Source organism: Euprymna scolopes, chromosome 8, assembly GCF_053919585.1.
Source record: "Euprymna scolopes isolate OS-2025 chromosome 8, ASM5391958v1, whole genome shotgun sequence".
NCBI lineage: Eukaryota > Metazoa > Mollusca > Cephalopoda > Sepiida > Sepiolidae > Euprymna > Euprymna scolopes.
The window spans coordinates 104,131,962-104,154,963 of record NC_136489.1 but is presented as its reverse complement, the minus strand read 5'-3'; the positions used below and the strand labels follow the sequence as shown (position 1 = coordinate 104,154,963).

The 23,002-nt window shown below is 35.3% G+C and overlaps 1 protein-coding gene across 1 annotated transcript; it reads left to right on the top strand.

Moving 5' to 3' along the window:
- Positions 1 to 20,549: 20,549 nt before the first annotated feature.
- On the top strand, positions 20,550 to 22,882 carry LOC145283926 (uncharacterized). Its single transcript, XM_080133026.1, has 3 exons — positions 20,550 to 20,933; positions 21,750 to 22,209; positions 22,626 to 22,882. The coding sequence occupies exons 1-3, from the start codon at positions 20,706 to 20,708 to the stop codon at positions 22,880 to 22,882; spliced, it is 945 nt and encodes a 314-aa protein (XP_079989152.1). The 5' UTR covers positions 20,550 to 20,705.
- The last annotated feature ends 120 nt before the right edge of the window (positions 22,883 to 23,002 follow it).

Sequence of the window (23,002 nt, the reverse complement as noted above, 5' to 3'; positions counted from 1 at the left end):
AGGCAGTTGATAGCCGGTTTCCATCGGCTCATATATAGATTTTCCATTTCATTAAATATATAAACTATCCGAGGGTATATCTAACATATTGTCCCAACGATGATTGTAGTTGTTTGCAAAGTTATATCAACTCATAACTTGTATGTTTTAGAACGAATGTGAAATCGTTTATTTAAAGGGAAGTTTAAAATAAATCAGAAATTAATTGTATATCTTGGAAATTAGCAAATCAGCCATGATTTAATTTTTTTTTAATATATTGCAATTGATTTCTTTTATCAACTTTGGCAACATGTCTGCATGTAGCAATAAATTAACCCCTTTTCAAAGAGAGAAGACAAAGCCTGGGAGGGTGGACCTCCTAGAACTGCACAGAACCAGCATTGCACTGCAATCAACAGGGACCAGGTCATTACAGGAATGCTCTAATCTCTGTTGAATTTAGGGGCGGAGGATAAGAATCTTTAACCGGCTCTGAGATGATAGAAAGAAAAATAATCGGCGAACATGCACAAATAAAGAACCTTGTAACGACCGCTCGGATTAAAGCGTACGTGAACGCTAAGAATTTTAAAAAAAAAGCATTTTCTTTTTTATAAAGAAGTCACCACTAATCAAGGCCCAAGGGCTGACTACAATATGGTTGTCTTCAAGTCTAACGTAAATAAGTTCTTGATGAGCCGTTCCATATAAGTTATCAAATTTAACAAATTTTCATTACTAATGATTATTATATTGTCCAATTTCTACTGTACACTCTTTAACCCTTATCCTTGAGTGGCCTCTTGGCCTTGATAATGAGTTGATACCTATGAAAAAAAAATGTCCAATGTGAACAAGTTCTAATTGAATCGTCCCCCTAAGTAATCCAAGTTTCAAAATTCCCACTGTTTACTATGCTATAATCACAATGACTAATGTATACCTATTAATCCTTATCCTCGAGTGGCCTCTGGGCCTTGATAAGTGGTGACACCCTTGTAAAAAAAAAAGGGATAAGGGTTAATGAGTGTATATTAGTCAATGGGACAATATAGTAACGGTAGATTAAATTTCAAGGAATCATCTCGCTAGGCAAACGCGACATATAAAATATCCAAATAATATAGATCTGCTATACTTCATGAAGGCCGTAACTCAATGTGAAAGTAAATACTGAAACTTCTAACTCTCTAGAGAATGTCAACAAAACTGAGAGTGACAACTGAAAATGATGGCAAAGAAAAACTGAAAAATTGGATTTACAGAAAAAGCTTTGCAGCTATCCAATCTGAGCCCTGTCAGAAAAGAATTCAGAGAACAGAAGAATAGACTGTCACTAAGAAATTACGAGGGGCGTGCAATAAGTAATGCCCCTGACCCACTTCCTATAGCAGTAGAGCAACGAAACTTGGCACAATTATTAGTCTTTCTCTACATAGAAACAACCCAGAGTTATGCATTTCTCCCATTGTTTGATACAGCTCTGGAGACGGTTTTTGTAGAACACCCCAGGTTGGTCCTCCAACCACGACGTGACTACAGAAATCAAGGCCGCATCATCTGGGAAACGCTTTCCTTTCAAAAACAACTTCATGACTGGGAAGAGGTGAAAGTCAGAAGGTGCAAGGTCAGGAGAGTAGGGAGGATGGGATTATTTCATAACCACACGCCCGTGCTTCTGATCACGATGCCAGCGTTTTACAAGGTCATATGATGGGACATTATCACCATAAGTTTCTTTCATTTCATCAAAAGTCTCACGTGGTGTGCGTCCTTTCAAATAAAAAAAAACGGATCACTGCTCGACATTCAACAGGTTCCATTTCACACCTGACTCAGTTTAAATACCTGTAAAACAGAAACCACAATTAGTTCAGAGCTGTGATTTGCCCCATAACCCGTAGAGATATAAATCATTGCACATGCAAAATTTCAGCTAAATCAGACAACTGGAAGTGGGTTAAGGGAATTACTTATTGCACGCCCCTCGTATTTATTTTCAGGTAGGGAAATGCAAAAAGCGATCTGAAGAGGAATGGAACTCCTTTTATGCGATAATTCACGCCGAGAAAATAAAAGACGTGACGCAGATAAAAAGTGTGTATAAAATCAAAGGGAGAAGAACAAAAGAGATTCATACCAGATATAGGGGAAAAAAAAGATAAAAGGAAACGAACTCTACGCCAGTCGAGCTAGGTTTTATTTTTCATTACAATGAAAAATTACGCTTACACGGCCTCATCTATTTTACACTAAAAAATCTGTTTCTTTCGTGATATTATTTATTTCATTTGTAATTTAAGTAAATCTAATTTATTTCAAAGCCTTGTTTTTGTCATCGATCGTTGTTTTGTTACCTTCGACGTAAATATTCAAGGCTGAGTAAAATTATTATTTTTTTTTAAACGCAAATAATTTTTTTGGCCTCATTTTGCGATGCAACAAATCATATTGACCATAGACAGTTCGTAATAAAACGTGAAAATGTTATGCAAAGATTTTTACCTTTACATTTACTTTGTTGCTATCCTATCCTAAAAAAATCTTTACAAATTGCACATTTTCTTCATTCTTATTGCAGCTGTGTCAACAACTGTTCCACCGGGTACGACTACTACGGCTATCACAACGATTACACCTGCAGTTACAACGACCGTTACTCCTGTAACCACACCTTTGCCAACTGTAACTACAACAATCCAACCACGTAATTACTCTTTTCATCTGAACTGTATTATTTGAAAAATATAATTATTTTGTACCTTTTTGTAACTGTACTGCTTTTTATACCTTTTGTAACCATTGTGTACCTTTCTGCTTTTTGTAAACTTTTTGTGCCTTTTTTGTAACTGTAACTTTTTTGTACCTTTTGTAACTGTATCATTTGCAAAGTATATTTTGTATTTTTTATACGTTTACTCAATGCTACTTATTATTTGACTTCTATAGTGTTCTAATCGTATTCTAAATGCTTAAATATCTAAATTTCATCAGCTCTTACATCTGCGTTTCCATTTCATTACGTATATACATTTTCACTTAATAGGGAAAATATAACGAAATACCAAAGTCTTATGGATGACATAAAAGGAAACTGGAATTTTAGGAAGATCTCTATTATTCCATTAATTATAGAAGGAGCTGGACTCATGAGAAAGGATTTCAAAAACTACCCGGCAAATATAAAGTGTAAAAGAGATTTAAACTATTGCAAGGTCAGAAGCTTAAAATAATCCATAGGTTGGAATATATAAGATAGCGGGTGAACGTTTGGCATCCGGTAGGATTCCCAATTCCCAGCTTGAAGAAACTGATAAGAAAATTGAAATATATATAATATCTTCTTTTATTTGCACTTACGTAACATCGGACTAGTTTGTGCGATTTCGAATAAAGACGGCGTTAAGAGGTAGCCTTGGAAATCTGGAAATTAATTGCGTATCTTGTAAATTGAAAGGCCAGTTGTTTTTTTATTATTAATTTTAACTTCATGTTCTAATTTTTTCCCTGTAGCAACGTGTCCACTTGTGGAAAACATGGAAGATGATACATTATTGCCGGATGATGCTATTACACTCGAGCCCAATCCAACAGGAAATCCCGGAGATGTCAGACCCACTGGTCCTGGATGGATAACAACTACACCAAACGACAGAGTTGCAACACTTACTATTGGAGAAGATATCAAATCTGGTGGTGTACTTACACTCGTCAATCCAAAGAACGTCAAAGAATACGTTGTCGAATTTCTCAAACCCACTCAGGTAAATTTATATATCCGATTATATAGGCCGCATTTACTACAACTCGGTTGTCTATGTATCTTTTTAGCATAATCAAGTAATTTGAAATGCTTTTATTGCACAAGGTACCCTTTGTAACGTATATCATATTCATTGAGTATAAGTACTTACACGGCAAATTTGCCAAATAAATGTATTTTTCAATTCATTCGCTCATTGCAAGAAGAAACTGTGTATAACAAAAAATTAGAATAAATTACACGAAATTGAAATTATTATTAATAATAATTAACCCCTACATTACCCCAAAGAATGAAATGTGAATTTTTCATCCGTCTGCCTTTTCTACAAGTATTTTAATGGTAAATGGTCTGACGAACTACAAGCACTTGTACCACCTCGAAACAAATACCTCCGACAAACCCAACAAGCAGCTAAATCCCACCCCTATGCAGTAGAAATCCCTAGGTGTAAGAAAGCTTTCTACTTCAATAGTTTCTTCCCCAGAACTGCTACACTTTGGAACTCCCTTCCGGGATTCTGCTTTCCCAACTGTACTAACATGCAGAAGTTCAAGTGTAATGTGAACTGACAGCTTGCTGCTCATCTCCCTTTATAATGCCTCTGCAGCTAATGTACTTGATAGTAGCCCCCTACTTCAAAGTGGCACTGTGCTTTGTTTGGTGTGAAAATTGAATAAATAAATAAAAAACGGTAGGTTTGATTTCTTTATTATTGCTTTACAAAATCGTTAAAAAGGCCATTATTATTATTATTATTATTATTATTATTATTATTATTATTATTATTGGCTCACAAGGAGCTTTCACGCAGGTTTTCAGAGATCTTTCCCTGAAAACAGCCTGTGGTGTTTCCTGGAAGCTGAGTGACAACAAGTCTCCCCAGGTTTTTTAGTAGTCTCCACCACTTTCATAAACATTCGCAAATAAATTTGCATTATCGCAACAGCTGCTTGCCATTGATTATTATTATTATTATTATTATTATTATTATTATTATTATTATTATTATTATTATTATTGGCTCACATGGAGCTTTCACACAAGTCAACAAACGATCTGATTGGAAACTTGTGGTGTTCTCAGGAAGCTGAGTGACAACAAGTCTCCTCAGACGTCCAGCTCTCTCCACCTCCTTCAATAGCATTTGCAAATGAATGTGCATGATCGCAACAGCCGCTTACCATTGATTTCTCGCTGGTAGTAGCCATTGGTTTATACTGGAATTTGAGTGGCACTCAGCCTCCCCAAGGTCCCAGTTCTCTTTGCGCTTGTCCAGCTGAGGTCTGGTTGGCGCTCGCTCCTTGGTCTTTCAGTCCTTATTGACCCATCTCAGCCCTTTGGTATCACTTTTTATTGGGGGGGGGCGGTGATGAAACAATGGGGGATGCATGTTGGGGGCGGGTGTAGAACTTGTAGATATGCAGTTTCGGTGTTCTTCATTCCCTGTAACGCTTATTCGTTATATTGTCTTATATTATTCTCCGCATTCAAAGGTTTTCCTTAATACTCCAGTCGTTTTCATTATCGTTAGTCGTTGTACTTTTGCAGTTATTCCTCTGATTCCAATTTCTGACATTCTCTTTTCGAAGTTTTTCGGAATTATTCCTAGTGCTCCTACTATTATCGGTACTATTTTGATTTTCTTCATCATCCAAATCCCTTTTAACTCTCTGGCTAGCTCTGTGTATTTGCTTTGTTGTTGTTGTTGTTGTTGTTGTTGTTATTATTATTATTATTATTATTATTATTATTATTATTATTATTATTATTATTAAAGAATTTAAAACATTATACGCTATTATTTGTTTTTATTTATTACGAAGGACAATAAAAACATTATATATTAAATAATTTTTTTACAAAAATAACACACCGGGTTTTGACAAAATTCAAAATGCAAAATTAAGCAGTAAACACATAGATTGATGTTTCTTTAATAACAAAAATGACGCCATTTATGAGATGCGTTTGAATTTGACATAAAAAATATGTTTTAAAAATGTCCAAAAATAAAATGTTATTTAAACTAAAGACCCATTTTATGCAACTTATGGACGAATGCCAAATAGAAACATTCGATACAGTAGATAAAATAATAATAATAATAATAATAATAATAATAATAATAATAATAATAATAATAATAATAATAATAAAATATCGCTTAATATGACAAAGAATACGAAAACGAAAACTTACTAGCTTCAAAGCATGTACGATACTTCACGTGTCAAGCACCTATTTTACAGAGGAAGAAAAACTAAATTACATTCGTTGTATCATATGTCTATACGTAAAGCTAATTTGCTTATGCGGAAACCAACTACTTATAAGAATGACGGCTGGAGGAAGACGGTAAATCGAATTTTAGATAGCTTAGAGAGGGGGTGAAAGAGTCGGAGTTTGAGACTTGTTATTAGTGCATTGTTTCTAAAGAAAGACTCCAGATTTTTCTTTACAGCGAATAGAACCATTAAATAAATAAGTAATTAATGAATATATGTTAAACATTGCAGTAATGTTGGACAATTCTTTGTTTCTTAGTAACTTTCAACATGCGCAATGTTGTTATTTTTAACTTTATGATTATTGTTATATTTGTGCATGCCTAATCTAAATGCATAAATGAATACATGCGGAGTTTTTTATATTTATCTTAACTTTGTAAATGGCGTATGCTTATTTAATTGTATGATACAACATTATGTTTTAAAACACCTACACGTTGCTATCGATATTTTTAAGTTCTATACTCATGTTGTACACGGGATAATTGCGTTGACACGACAGTTCCTATCAGATCAACGAAGTCAAGCAACGTTAAGCCTGTTCAGTAGTTAAATGGGTGACCATTTTGAAAGTCCGAGTACTGTATGTGCCCTCCGCTAATCTTTCATTTTTTTTTTCCAATAAGTCTTGGTCCGCTCCTTATCACTGGACTCAAATAGTGCCGATTCAGGGAAGGTATGATTGAAATTTTTCCTCACAATTACACGCGCAGCTACCCTTACGGGGTGTCCATTTTCTCCTAAGATTGAACAAAGGCATCGATCGATACGTATGTTATAGTCTTTTATAAATTAATATTTGTTAATATAAATCCCTACTGTATTGCAAAGACAATAATAAATATAAGTAGTTTTTGTTGTTAAATCGAATGCATAACTATTATTTGATTTTGACAGCAATTAAAAGTATATCATTTTGTTTTGAAACAGACGACAACGACAACTGTGTCGCCTGGACGTATACCTGAAGCGGGAGGTGGAGCTAGTCCAGAGACAGGTGGTCCAGGCGCAGCAACAACACCAGCTGGAGGTGCTATAGGCACAACAACTACCCCAGTAGAAATTTTACCATCCACACCCACTAAAGTTAAATCTTCACCAGATAATCCTGTCAACATCCCACCTGACACAGATGCCACGGTTATTAGAATTACAATTACACCTGAAGATCCAACAAAACCTGTTGAAGTGAAAATCTCCACTAAAATATGTATCAAATCAACAAGTAAGTGTTAATTAGTTTTTAATCTAACATAGTCAATTAATTTTTACGATTTGTCAAGTCAAACATAATATGGTTAATATATTTTTATTTCTTACTATTGCTGTACCATTTTATTGCGATTTTCATAGCACATGTATAAATAAGTTAGACACTTAATTATTCTGGTAAAGGCCGTCTCTAATATAAAACTTTTTTATCTGTTAACAAATGAAAAGCGGCGACAGTGATAATTTCGTAGAATAATGGGAGTTGTCTACCTTAAATTTTAAAATACAATTTGGAAATCGAAATGACTTTCCTTCATCCGTGGAAACTCCTGGTATGTACAGTGAGTTTGCTCATAAAGCATATTCTTCTATAGTTCGTTTTAGAATTCAAGCTACTCTAAAAACGGGTTTGGTACGTTTTAGCGTAGGCGATCCGGTGTAGCTGATTCGGCGTGTGGCCGATTCGGCGTCAAATTAACACTTTGTCGTTATAATCAAAATGTATAGTAATTCATTATTTTCTAATGTATTTCAAGTATAAACCAATTTCGTTTTTAAAATTAAAACGTAAAATATATTTTCTCTTTTACATAATTTATAAAAATCAATATAAATATTTACTGTTGTTACCAAACGATACAACATTATCTGTATAAATTCATTTACTTTTTTTTGTAGCTGCAGCGACAACTGTTTCCACAGCTGTCACTACTCCAGCTATCACAACAACTGTTACTCCAACTGTTACGACGGTTGTTACTCCTGTAACTACTCCACTACCAGTTGTAACTACGGCTACCACACCACGTAATTATTTTTTCGTCGAATCTCTGTTATCTGGTCTACTTGTATTGCACGTCTGATGTTCTGCACAACCACTCCTCCAGGACCCATCACTCACCCTAACTAAAACTTTTTAATTAAATAAAATGAAATGACTGTTCAATCAAAAGTTACGTTTAAACCAGGACCAAACTAAGAAAAAAAAACAACCTGCCTCCTTCCTTAAGGCCAGCATTTAGGAATATCCGCGGGCTTAGAACTTACTTAGATGTCGTTGAATCATTTCTCCTAGTAAACACCACGGATATCTTAGCATTAAGTGAAACTAACTTACACTCCTCCATTCCCTATAACCATTTTAACATGCCTGGTTATCTCCCACTCTGCCGTAAGGACTCAGACAGACATATGCACAGGATTGGAGGCTATATTCGTAACACCCTCCCCCTAACTAGAGAAACTAAACTAGAATCAGACGACCAGGCCGTTATGTACTGCAGACTATGCAACATAATATTAGCTAATTGTATTTTCTCTACCGCTCTCCCTCAACCCAAGACTGTACCCTAATAAACAAAGTCTCTGACAGCATAGATATATATCTCCATCTCGATACTAGCGCACAAGTACATGTATTTCAATGTCCACCACAGTAACTGGCTTGATTTCTCAAATTAAACAGATGCAGCTGGTAGGACAACACATAGCCTCTTTATATCTCATTCCCTATCACAGGCGGTTACATTTCCGACACGTTTCCCAGACCAGCAAGAACAACACGCCTCACTTCTAGATCTATTTCTGACTACAGTCCCCGATGATTTTACAACGAATACCCACAGCCCACTTGGAAATGCTGATCACGCTGTGATAATGGTAGAAATCGCCCTAAATTCTCGACACAAAACTGAAGACAAACTGCTCAGAACAACAAGATATTACAAAAAGGCTGACTGGGAAGCCATCAGGGATCTCATTAGAGATGCCCCATCGGAAATATCTTTTCTCTTCCAGCTGAACAGTGCACAAATGAGACCACTGAATGGTTTAAAATTGCAATTGAAGCATATGTTCCCACACGGAAATTCTATAACAAGCCCCACTCTCCCCAATGGTTTACTTCTACTTGTGCAGCTGCCATTGCTCAAAGGCAACATGCGTACCGCAAATTCCACCGACATAAGTCCACTTCAAACAGACAGAAGTATATAGAATCTAGAAGTACTTGTAAGAGAGAAATGGCGACAGCTAAAATAGAATACACTGGAACCATCAGAAAACGCATCGAAGCACAGAAATTAGGAATCCTACTATCAAACAATCATGAGGTTGTTTGCACGGCAACCGAGAAGGCTAACATGCTAGCCAGTCGGTTTGCCTCTAACCCCATATTGGACCCGGCACACCACTTCCTCCCTGATTTTCCTTTGAAAATCACCCCTTCTCATGTAAACGGTATCGTAAAAACCCTAGACACCTCAAAAGCATGTGGATCCGATCTCGACTGTGCTATTAAAAAAATGCTCCGCTGAGGTTGCTCCAGTTTTCTCCAAATTTTACAACAAATGCCTCAACGAATCTTGCTTCCCTGACTGCTGGAAAACCGCTTCTGTGGTATCAGTTTTCAAGAATTCTGGCGAAAGAACTGACCCATTAAATTATCACCCCATTATCCTTCTCCCGCTTTTCGCCCAAATATTTGAGTCCTTAATTAATCAAGCTCTAGTCCATCACCTTACAGCTGCTAAACTCCTGGCCGACTATTAATATGGATTTAGGCAAGCCCGTTCCACAGCAGATATCCTAACTGTAATCTCTGAACGTATATACCGTTCACTGGACAAAACAGGGGAGGGTATATCGGTAGCTTTCGATATATCTAAGGCTTTTGACAGGATATGGAATAATGGTCTTCTAAGGAAAATTAGATCATATGACATCACTGGAAGAATACATAATGTAATTAAATCCTTTTTAAATCAGCTCAGTCGTTTTCGAATCCATAGGAAACAAATTAACACGCACACACACATACACACAGAGACAAAGTTCCTTTTATGTAATAGATAGATAGATAGATAGATAGATAGATAGATAATATCATAAAAGTTGTCTACCTTCGGTTTTAAAATGTGCAACCAAGCTCAAATCAAAATTCAATTTGCGACTCTCAGTTATTCACAATTACACATTACTTGTTGATAATGTTCAGTACAGCGTGAAAGTAGTCTATGTTAAGTGTTGAGACATTATGTTGAACAAAAATGGCGGTGAAGAATTAGTGCAGTTCCGATCTTGAGTGTTAGGTAATTCCTAGTAACAAAGATGGCCGCGAAGATTCAAGGCAGTTCCGATCTTGAGTGTTAAATAATTCCTAGTAATAAAGATGACGATGAAGAATCAGTGCAGTTTCGATCCTGAGTGTTACGTAATTCCTAGTAACAAAGATGGCGGCGAAGATTCAGTGCAGTTCCGATCTTGAGTTTTAAGTAATTCCCAGTAACAAAGATGGCGGCGAAGAATCAAATGCAGGTTCGTGACGAGACGACGGCGAACTGATTGAATCCAAAATTCGACAATTTTTATAGTAACTTTAGAAGCTTTTCATTGGTTGGTTATTATAACGTGTGGTTATAAAAACGATCGTCGAAATCATTGGTGTCATACCTCCTATTAGGAGTCAAAAACATTTAACAGTTTATTTTTTGCCATCTATTTCATTCATTCGTCTATTTCAATGATGTTCAGCTAATATAAATCATTCTGAAACTAAACTAATCCTTACAAAAATATTTTCATGCCTCAAAGCTACGAAAATCACCAGAGAAATGTAATTTTATTTATATCATTTGGTTTATGCATAAATAAAAACAATTCATTATCGCCTAATGAATGCATATTATGAACCAATTTCGGTTTTAAATGAAAATGTTAGTCATACCTTCTATACAAGTATAAAAAATTAATGTAAACATTTACTATGCTGCTATCGTATTCATCTGCGAAAAATCTTTGTTTTTATTCTTGTAGCTGTAGCGACAACTGTTCCTCCAGCTGTAACTACGCCAGCTATCACAACAACCGTTACTCCAGCTATTACAACGCCCGTTTCTCCTGTGACTACTGCACTACCTGCAGTAACTACAGTTACCACACCAGCAGGAATTACAACTACCACACCCGCAGTAACTACAGCCACCACACCACGTAATTACTTTTTTCATTTGATTTATATTATTTGTTTATTCCTCCACGTTTCATATGTTTGTTCACTTATATTAATTATTTAGATTTTATAATTTTATAATGGGCTATTCAAACAGTCAAAATCAGGATTTCATGATCAGCGTTTTAATTTCAATACTTATATACATTTTCACTAGAGTATATTTATCGTGGATTTCCAAAGACAACTTTTCGTTTTTTCCACTTGCATGATGCTATACTAGTTTTGTGATTTCGAATAAAGGCAGTGTCTTTTATTTAAGACTAGCAGGGCTACCCGGCGTTGGTCGGGCCATATAAAAATAGCAAATGCAATTGCGTTTTACTACAGTTGCTAAATGATTTTTTCTTTTATTTAATAATTTTTGTCAGTTCGAATAAAAAATCTTATGTAAGCTTAATGCTACGAATTCGGGATAGTAGCATGTTATCGAGAAAAGATTTTTAGTAGTTACGATTTTTTTTTAATATATTTTAGATTTATGTATGTAATATTCATACCAATCCTTCGTTAAATTAACAGCTGATTTAAAAAAAAAAAATGAAATACGAAAAATGATTTTTGTTTTAACCGCCGATAAAAAAAAATCTCTCTAATTATTTATTTTGGGCAAAGTAAACATTACGTATTTTATTTTGATTTCAAATGATGTATTTATAAATAAGATTTCGTAATAATACCTTTACTTTACATATCATTTTAAAGAGCGTTTTTCACTCTATCTGTTAGTTTAAATTACAGTCGTTTTAAAACAATTGTCTTCGTTGCAGAACGTTGAATATGAGATGGAAAAAAGGCAAATCCGCAGAATTTTCTTATTTCAATTCAAGCTAGGCCAGAAACTGCTGAAACAGCTCGCGATATCAACGAAGCGTTTTGTTCAGGAACAACTACTGGACGCACAGCACAATGGTGGTTTAAGAAATTTCGTGGCGGAGCGAGAGTCTTGAAGATGATAAGCGTAGTTACCGGCCACCGGGTGCTGACAATGATCAATTAAGAGCCTTAGTCGTAGCCAATCAACACACAACTGTTCGAGAACTTGCTTTTGAATTAGACGTAACGTTTGCGACAATTTTCAACCACTTGTGAGAGATGAGAAAGAAAATATCTTGATAAATAATTACCTCACGAATTGAACGGAAACAAAAAGAAACACTGTTACGAAGTGGCAAAATTTACCCTTTTCTCGGCCAGGTTGTGACTTGCAGAAAAGTGTGTTTTCTACGAAAACCGGCGACGCTCAGTTCAGTGTTTAGACGCTGACGAAGCTCCAGAACACTTCCTGGAGCCAGAATTGCACTAAAAGGTCATACTGTCTGCTTGGTGGTGTGCGACAAGTTTCATCCATTACATTTTTTTTTAATGCAGGCGAAACTATTTCGGCGGAGAAGTACTGTCAAAAAAATGGATGAAATGCATCAGAAACTTCGGCAACACCCAGCATTAGTTAAAATTAACATTCCCAATTTTAATCCACGACAATGTAAATCGACCCTGCAGAAGTTGAGGGAATTGGGCCACGAAACCGTGCCTCATCCGCCATACTTTCCAGACCTCTCCCCTTACCGACTACCGTTTTTTTTTTTTTTTTTTTTTTTTTTTTTTCAAATATTTTGACAACTTTCTGTGTGAGAAATGCTTCAAAAGTCTAGGCGATGTCAAAAATGCCTTCAGCGACTTCATCGTCATCAGAACAGAAGATTTTTACGTTACTGGCATAAATACACTTCTTTTGTCTTAACCCATTTGGCCACAGCTAATGTCAATCCATAACGTTGCAAACATATGAACTTAACGTATCCGATAGGAGAAGCGGTTCACGCACATACAGATGCTAAAATCGTTTAGAAAGAGACAAATTTAGTGACCTCAATCATATTCTGCGGTAGTTAAGGGAGAACAATGGATAGTTTGTACAAAATGTCACATATTCTGCGTCCAAGTCCCTTTCCTTTAAGACTTATTCGCCTTGAATTTCTAAGGTAATAGTAAAATATATAAATATACATACATAAATACGAAAAATAAATTCTCCATTACATAAGAGGAATTGAAAATAAATTGCATAGATTGCAAATTTATAGATCCGCCATGTTTTTTGTTTATAGCTTCATGTCCACTTGTGGAAAGCATGGAAGATGATACATTATTGCCGGATGATGCTATTACACTCGAGCCCAATCCAACAGGAAATCCCGGAGATGTCAGACCCACTGGTCCTGGATGGATAACAACTACACCAAACGACAGAGTTGCAACACTTACTGTTGGAGAAGATATCAAATCTGGTGGTGTACTTACACTCGTCAACCCAAAGAACGTCAAACAATACGTTGTGGAATTTCTTAAGCCCACTACAGTAAATTTATATACATTTTTTTGATTTTTCAACATTCGTTTTAAGTATTCGTAATACATTTTCCTGTATAGTATTTGTTTTAGAAGTATTTTCAAGCACTTTCGATGAATTACGGTTAATTTATAGAAAAAAAGCAAAACAAATTAGAATCAACGTGATACACCCGTTATTTCTGATTTTAAATAATTCTTCGCAATAAGTTAAAAATTGTAAAAAAAGAAAAATTTTATTTTGCTTACTATTACAATAAGAGACGAAAACAAAAACTTACCGACTTGGATGTTTCCCGTGTTTGGCACTTGTTTTCGATTCAAAAAACAAGAATTTCTTTTGTAGTTGCAACATATTATATGTAAAACTAATTTGCATATGCGGCGACAAAACTACTTTTAAAAATGAGGAGTAAATGATTATAGCGAGTCGAATTTTCGACAGCTAAGACTAACGTAGAGAGAATTATAATTATGAATTTGACAGTGTTGCATTGTTGTGCATATTTCAAATTGGTTTCGTTTTACATATAATAAAAGGTTAACTCGTAAAATATGTCGATGATATTTTCTTAATTATTAAATATTTATAGTGCTAGTAAGGGGTTGCTTTGGTTAAAATATATAAAATGCATCCCATGTTTTTTATTTACTCAAAAAGACAAATTGCTTTATTTCCTTCATGCGTACGATCTAATGTATAACTTTTTCAGACACATTTAAAAAATATTGTTTTGTTTTTGACAGACAACGACTACGGTTTCAGCTGGAGGAATACCTGGAGCAGGAACTACACCAATTGGAGGTGCTCCAGGCGCAGCAATAACACCGGCTGGAGGTGTTCCAGGCACATCAACAACACCAGTTAGAGGTGCTCCAGGCGCAGCAACAACACTAGCTGAAGGTGCCCCAGGTGTAGTAACTACCCCTGCAGAAATTCTACCGCTCACACCAACTAAAGTTACATCCTCACCAGACGAGCCTGTTACCATTCCACCTGGTACAGACGCGACAGTGCTTAGAGTTACAATTATTCCTGAAGAACCGACAGCACCTGTTGAAGTGAAAATCTCTACTAAAATATGCATCAAATCAACAAGTAAGTGCTGTATTTAAAAAGTACTTTGTTGAGTTTACAAAGTAAGACGGAAAAGCTTTTTGCTGACAAATAAAACTTCTGGTTTGCCAATGTTTATTTGTGTTATTGGGATATTGATAACATTGTTTGTACGAAATATTTTTAAAATAATTTGTCCGATCCAGGAGATTTCCAGTATAAAATACGTTTAAAATATCACCTACAAAATAAACGTCAGCGGCTTGTCGTATATGCGCTAAAATATACACAAATAACAATAATCAATCGTTGTATAATAAATGCTCAGTATGAATCAGTTTACTGCTTGAATAATAACGTAAGTTATAATTTTTATACAAGTAGAAAACAATGCAAACATTTACTATGTTGCTGTTCATTTCATGTGCGAAAATTCTGTTATTATCATTCTTGTAGCTGTAACAACAACTGTTTCCCCTACTGTAACTACGCCAGCTACCTCAACAACTGTTACACCAGCTGTTACAACACCCGTTACTCCCGTGACCACTGCACCACCAGCAATAACTACAACAACCACACCAGCACTAACTGCAACTACAACACCAGCAGTAACTACGGCTACAACACCACGTAATTACCTTTTTTCATTAAAACTATATTGTCTGTCCTACCAGATATATTCTTCCTCTGCGTTTTATATGTTTTCTTAATTATTATAATTATTTAGATTTTATCATTTTCTAATGTGCTTTTCAAGCAGATAATATCAGTAATTCATCATTGGCGTTTTCGTTTCACTATTTACATATATTTTCACTTGAATATATTTATAGTAGATTTCCAAATATAACTTTTCTTTTTTTTTCTTTTATTTTCTACTTACATGTTGCCAAATGAGTTTCGTGATTTCGAATAAAAGTAGCGTTATTTATGAAAGACGATGTCTTGAAAATTATTAAATACATTCCGTAGATTGCAAATTAACGGATCGGCCATGTTTTGTTTTCTTTCTAGCAACATGTCCGCTTGTGGAAAGCATGGAAGATGATACATTATTGCCGGATGATGCTATTACACTCGAGCCCAATCCAACAGGAAATCCTGGAGATGTCAGACCCACTGGTCCTGGATGGATAACAACTACACCAAACGACAGAGTTGCAACACTTACTGTTGGAGAAGATATCAAATCTGGTGGTGTACTTACACTCGTCAACCCAAAGAACGTCAAACAATACGTTGTGGAATTTCTTAAGCCCACTACAGTAAATTTATATACATTTTTTTGATTTTTCAACATTCGTTTTAAGTATTCGTAATACATTTTCCTGTATAGTATTTGTTTTAGAAGTATTTTCAAGCACTTTCGATGAATTACGGTTAATTTATAGAAAAAAAAGCAAAACAAATTAGAATCAACGTGATACACCCGTTATTTCTGATTTTAAGTAATTCTTCTCAATAAGTTAAAAATTGTAAAAAAAAAAAAAATTTATTTTGCTTACTATTACAATAAGAGACGTTCAACAAAAACTTAGCGGCTTGGCAGTGTGTCGGCTGTTTCCCGTGTTTGGCACTTGTTTTCGATTAAAAAACAGGAATTACTTTTGTAGTTGCAACATATTATATGTAAAACTAATTTGTATATGCGGGGAAAAACTACTTTTAAGAATGAGGAACAAATGATTATAGTCAGTCGAATTTTCGACAGCTCGGACAAACGAAGAGAGAATTATAATTATGAATCTGTCATTGTTGCATTGTTGTACATATATCAAATTGGTTTCGTTTTACATATAATAAAAATGTTAACTCGTAAAATATGTCTTGATGATATTTTCTTAATTATTAAATATCTATAGTGCTAATGAGGGGCTGCTTTGGTTAAAATATATAAAATGTATCCCATGTTTTTTATTTTCTTAAAACATTTTTCAGTCGTGTCAAATAATCTATTTTTGTATCATTTAATGTAGGAATAATTTTACTCAGAAAGACAAATTGCTTTATTTATATTTAGCTTACGATCTAAATTTTACATTTTTAAGACACATTTAAAATATTGTTTTGTTTTTGACAGACAACGACTACAGTGTCCGCTGGAGGAATACCTGGAGCAGTAACTACACCAGTTGGAGGTGCTCCAGGCCCAGCAACAACACCGGCTGGGGGTGTTCCAGGCGCAGCAACAACACCAGTTGGAGGTGCTCCAGGCGCAACAACACCGGCTGGAGGTGCTCCAGGCGTAGCGACAACACTGGCTCTAGTTGCTCCAGGCGCAGCCACAACACCAGCAGTAGTTGCTCCAGGCGCAGGAACAACACCAGCAACAACAATAGCTGAAGGTGCCCCAGGTGTAGTAACTACCCCTGCAGAAATTCTACCGCTCACACCAACTAAAGTTACATCCTCACCAGACGAGCCTGTTACCATTCCACCTGGTACAGACGCGACAGTGCTTAGAGTTACAATTATTCCTGAAGAACCGACAGCACCTGTTGAAGTGAAAATCTCTACTAAAATATGCATCAAATCAACAAGTAAGTGCTGTATTTAAAAAGTACTTTGTTGAGTTTACAAAGTAAGACGGAAAAGCTTTTTGCTGACAAATAAAACTTCTGGTTTGCCAATGTTTATTTGTGTTATTGGGATATTGATAACATTGTTTGTACGAAATATTTTTAAAATAATTTGTCCGATCCAGGAGATTTCCAGTATAAAATACGTTTAAAATATCACCTACAAAATAAACGTCAGCGGATCGTCGTATATGCGCTAAAATATACACAAATAACAATAATCAATCGTTGTATAATAAATGCTCAGTATGAATCAGTTTACTGCTTGAATAAAAACGTAAGTTATAATTTTTATACAAGTAGAAAACTTAATGTAAACATTTACTATGTTGCTGTTCATTTCATGTGCGAAAATTCTGTTATTATCATTCTTGTAGCTGTAACAACAACTGTTTCCCCTACTGTAACTACGCCAGCTACCTCAACAACTGTTACACCAGCTGTTACAACACCCGTTACTCCCGTGACCACTGCACCACCAGCAATAACTACAACAACCACACCAGCACTAACTGCAACTACAACACCAGCAGTAACTACGGCTACAACACCACGTAATTACCTTTTTTCATTAAAACTATATTGTCTGTCCTATCAGATATATTCTTCCTCTGCGTTTTATATGTTTTCTTAATTATTATAATTATTTAGATTTTATCATTTTCTAATGTGCTTTTCAAGCAGATAATATCAGTAATTCATCATTGGCGTTTTCGTTTCACTATTTACATATATTTTCACTTGAATATATTTATAGTAGATTTCCAAATATAACTTTTCTTTTATTTTCTACTTACATGTTGCCAAATGAGTTTCGTGATTTCGAATAAAAGTAGCGTTATTTATGAAAGACGATGTCTTGAAAATTATTAAATACATTCCGTAGATTGCAAATTAACGGATCGGCCATGTTTTGTTTTCTTTCTAGCAACATGTCCGCTTGTGGAAAGCATGGAAGATGATACATTATTGCCGGATGATGCTATTACACTCGAGCCCAATCCAACAGGAAATCCTGGAGATGTCAGACCCACTGGTCCTGGATGGATAACAACTACACCAAACGACAGAGTTGCAACACTTACTGTTGGAGAAGATATCAAATCTGGTGGTGTACTTACACTCGTCAACCCAAAGAACGTCAAACAATACGTTGTGGAATTTCTTAAGCCCACTACAGTAAATTTATATACATTTTTTTGATTTTTCAACATTCGTTTTAAGTATTCGTAATACATTTTCCTGTATAGTATTTGTTTTAGAAGTATTTTCAAGCACTTTCGATGAATTACGGTTAATTTATAGAAAAAAAAGCAAAACAAATTAGAATCAACGTGATACACCCGTTATTTCTGATTTTAAGTAATTCTTCTCAATAAGTTAAAAATTGTAAAAAAAAAAAAGAATTTATTTTGCTTACTATTACAATAAGAGACGTTCAACAAAAACTTAGCGGCTTGGCAGTGTGTCGGCTGTTTCCCGTGTTTGGCACTTGTTTTCGATTAAAAAACAGGAATTACTTTTGTAGTTGCAACATATTATATGTAAAACTAATTTGTATATGCGGGGAAAAACTACTTTTAAGAATGAGGAACAAATGATTATAGTCAGTCGAATTTTCGACAGCTCGGACAAACGAAGAGAGAATTATAATTATGAATCTGTCATTGTTGCATTGTTGTACATATATCAAATTGGTTTCGTTTTACATATAATAAAAATGTTAACTCGTAAAATATGTCTTGATGATATTTTCTTAATTATTAAATATCTATAGTGCTAATGAGGGGCTGCTTTGGTTAAAATATATAAAATGTATCCCATGTTTTTTTATTTTCTTAAAACATTTTTCAGTCGTGTCAAATAATCTATTTTTGTATCATTTAATGTAGGAATAATTTTACTCAGAAAGACAAATTGCTTTATTTATATTTAGCTTACGATCTAAATTTTACATTTTTAAGACACATTTAAAATATTGTTTTGTTTTTGACAGACAACGACTACAGTGTCCGCTGGAGGAATACCTGGAGCAGTAACTACACCAGTTGGAGGTGCTCCAGGCGCAGCAACAACACCGGCTGGGGGTGTTCCAGGCGCAGCAACAACACCAGTTGGAGGTGCTCCAGGCGCAACAACACCGGCTGGCGGTGCTCCAGGCGTAGCGACAACACTGGCTCTAGTTGCTCCAGGCGCAGCCACAACACCAGCAGTAGTTGCTCCAGGCGCAGGAACAACACCAGCAACAACAATAGCTGAAGGTGCCCCAGGTGTAGTAACTACCCCTGCAGAAATTCTACCGCTCACACCAACTAAAGTTACATCCTCACCAGACGAGCCTGTTACCATTCCACCTGGTACAGACGCGACAGTGCTTAGAGTTACAATTATTCCTGAAGAACCGACAGCACCTGTTGAAGTGAAAATCTCTACTAAAATATGCATCAAATCAACAAGTAAGTGCTGTATTTAAAAAGTACTTTGTTGAGTTTACAAAGTAAGACGGAAAAGCTTTTTGCTGACAAATAAAACTTCTGGTTTGCCAATGCTTATTTGTGTTATTGGGATATTGATAACATTGTTTGTACGAAATATTTTTAAAATAATTTGTCCGATCCAGGAGATTTCCAGTATAAAATACGTTTAAAATATCACCTACAAAATAAACGTCAGCGGATCGTCGTATATGCGCTAAAATATACACAAATAACAATAATCAATCGTTGTATAATAAATGCTCAGTATGAATCAGTTTACTGCTTGAATAAAAACGTAAGTTATAATTTTTATACAAGTAGAAAACTTAATGTAAACATTTACTATGTTGCTGTTCACTTCATGTGCGAAAATTCTGTTGTTGTCATTCTTGTAGCTGTAACGACAACTGTTTCCCCTGCTGTAACTACGCCAGCTACCTCAACAACTGTTACACCAGCTGTTACAACACCCGTTACTCCCGTGACCACTGCACCACCAGCAGTAACTACAACAACCACACCAGCACTAACTGCAACTACAACACCAGCAGTAACTACGGCTACAACACCACGTAATTACCTTTTTTCATTAAAACTATATTGTCTGTCCTACCAGATATATTCTTCCTCTGCGTTTTATATGTTTTCTTAATTATAATAATTATTTAGATTTTATCATTTTCTAATGTGCTTGTCAAGCAGATAATATCAGTAATTCATCATTGGCGTTTTCGTTTCACTATTTACATATATTTTCACTTGAATATATTTATCGTAAATTTCCAAATATAACTTTTCTTTTTTTTTTTTTTTGTTTTCTACTTACATGTTGCCAAATGAATTTCGTGATTTCGAATAAAAGTAGCGTTATTTATGAAAGACGATGTCTTGAAAATTATTAAATACATTCCGTAGATTGCAAATTAACGGATCGGCCATGTTTTGTTTTCTTTCTAGCAACATGTCCGCTTGTGGAAAGCATGGAAGATGATACATTATTGCCGGATGATGCTATTACACTCGAGCCCAATCCAACAGGAAATCCTGGAGATGTCAGACCCACTGGTCCTGGATGGATAACAACTACACCAAACGACAGAGTTGCAACACTTACTGTTGGAGAAGATATCAAATCTGGTGGTGTACTTACACTCGTCAACCCAAAGAACGTCAAACAATACGTTGTGGAATTTCTTAAGCCCACTACAGTAAATTTATATACATTTTTTTGATTTTTCAACATTCGTTTTAAGTATTCGTAATACATTTTCCTGTATAGTATTTGTTTTAGAAGTATTTTCAAGCACTTTCGATGAATTACGGTTAATTTATAGAAAAAAAAGCAAAACAAATTAGAATCAACGTGATACACCCGTTATTTCTGATTTTAAGTAATTCTTCTCAATAAGTTAAAAATTGTAAAAAAAAAAAGAATTTATTTTGCTTACTATTACAATAAGAGACGTTCAACAAAAACTTAGCGGCTTGGCAGTGTGTCGGCTGTTTCCCGTGTTTGGCACTTGTTTTCGATTAAAAAACAGGAATTACTTTTGTAGTTGCAACATATTATATGTAAAACTAATTTGTATATGCGGGGAAAAACTACTTTTAAGAATGAGGAACAAATGATTATAGTCAGTCGAATTTTCGACAGCTCGGACAAACGAAGAGAGAATTATAATTATGAATCTGTCATTGTTGCATTGTTGTACATATATCAAATTGGTTTCGTTTTACATATAATAAAAATGTTAACTCGTAAAATATGTCTTGATGATATTTTCTTAATTATTAAATATCTATAGTGCTAATGAGGGGCTGCTTTGGTTAAAATATATAAAATGTATCCCATGTTTTTTTATTTTCTTAAAACATTTTTCAGTCGTGTCAAATAATCTATTTTTGTATCATTTAATGTAGGAATAATTTTACTCAGAAAGACAAATTGCTTTATTTATATTTAGCTTACGATCTAAATTTTACATTTTTAAGACACATTTAAAATATTGTTTTGTTTTTGACAGACAACGACTACAGTGTCCGCTGGAGGAATACCTGGAGCAGTAACTACACCAGTTGGAGGTGCTCCAGGCGCAGCAACAACACCGGCTGGGGGTGTTCCAGGCGCAGCAACAACACCAGTTGGAGGTGCTCCAGGCGCAACAACACCGGCTGGCGGTGCTCCAGGCGTAGCGACAACACTGGCTCTAGTTGCTCCAGGCGCAGCCACAACACCAGCAGTAGTTGCTCCAGGCGCAGGAACAACACCAGCAACAACAATAGCTGAAGGTGCCCCAGGTGTAGTAACTACCCCTGCAGAAATTCTACCGCTCACACCAACTAAAGTTACATCCTCACCAGACGAGCCTGTTACCATTCCACCTGGTACAGACGCGACAGTGCTTAGAGTTACAATTATTCCTGAAGAACCGACAGCACCTGTTGAAGTGAAAATCTCTACTAAAATATGCATCAAATCAACAAGTAAGTGCTGTATTTAAAAAGTACTTTGTTGAGTTTACAAAGTAAGACGGAAAAGCTTTTTGCTGACAAATAAAACTTCTGGTTTGCCAATGCTTATTTGTGTTATTGGGATATTGATAACATTGTTTGTACGAAATATTTTTAAAATAATTTGTCCGATCCAGGAGATTTCCAGTATAAAATACGTTTAAAATATCACCTACAAAATAAACGTCAGCGGATCGTCGTATATGCGCTAAAATATACACAAATAACAATAATCAATCGTTGTATAATAAATGCTCAGTATGAATCAGTTTACTGCTTGAATAAAAACGTAAGTTATAATTTTTATACAAGTAGAAAACTTAATGTAAACATTTACTATGTTGCTGTTCACTTCATGTGCGAAAATTCTGTTGTTGTCATTCTTGTAGCTGTAACGACAACTGTTTCCCCTGCTGTAACTACGCCAGCTACCTCAACAACTGTTACACCAGCTGTTACAACACCCGTTACTCCCGTGACCACTGCACCACCAGCAGTAACTACAACAACCACACCAGCACTAACTGCAACTACAACACCAGCAGTAACTACGGCTACAACACCACGTAATTACCTTTTTTCATTAAAACTATATTGTCTGTCCTACCAGATATATTCTTCCTCTGCGTTTTATATGTTTTCTTAATTATAACAATTATTTAGATTTTATCATTTTCTAATGTGCTTGTCAAGCAGATAATATCAGTAATTCATCATTGGCGTTTTCGTTTCACTATTTACATATATTTTCACTTGAATATATTTA

Bases quoted from the DNA above. Each gene is read 5' to 3' on its own strand.
- LOC145283926 (XM_080133026.1), top strand. From the start codon at position 20,706: ATGGAAGATGATACATTATTGCCGGATGATGCTATTACACTCGAGCCC. The intron at 20,934-21,749 runs GTAAATTTATAT...TGTTTTTGACAG, and splicing joins AATTTCTTAAGCCCACTACA to ACAACGACTACAGTGTCCGC. The intron at 22,210-22,625 runs GTAAGTGCTGTA...TCATTCTTGTAG, and splicing joins AATATGCATCAAATCAACAA to CTGTAACGACAACTGTTTCC.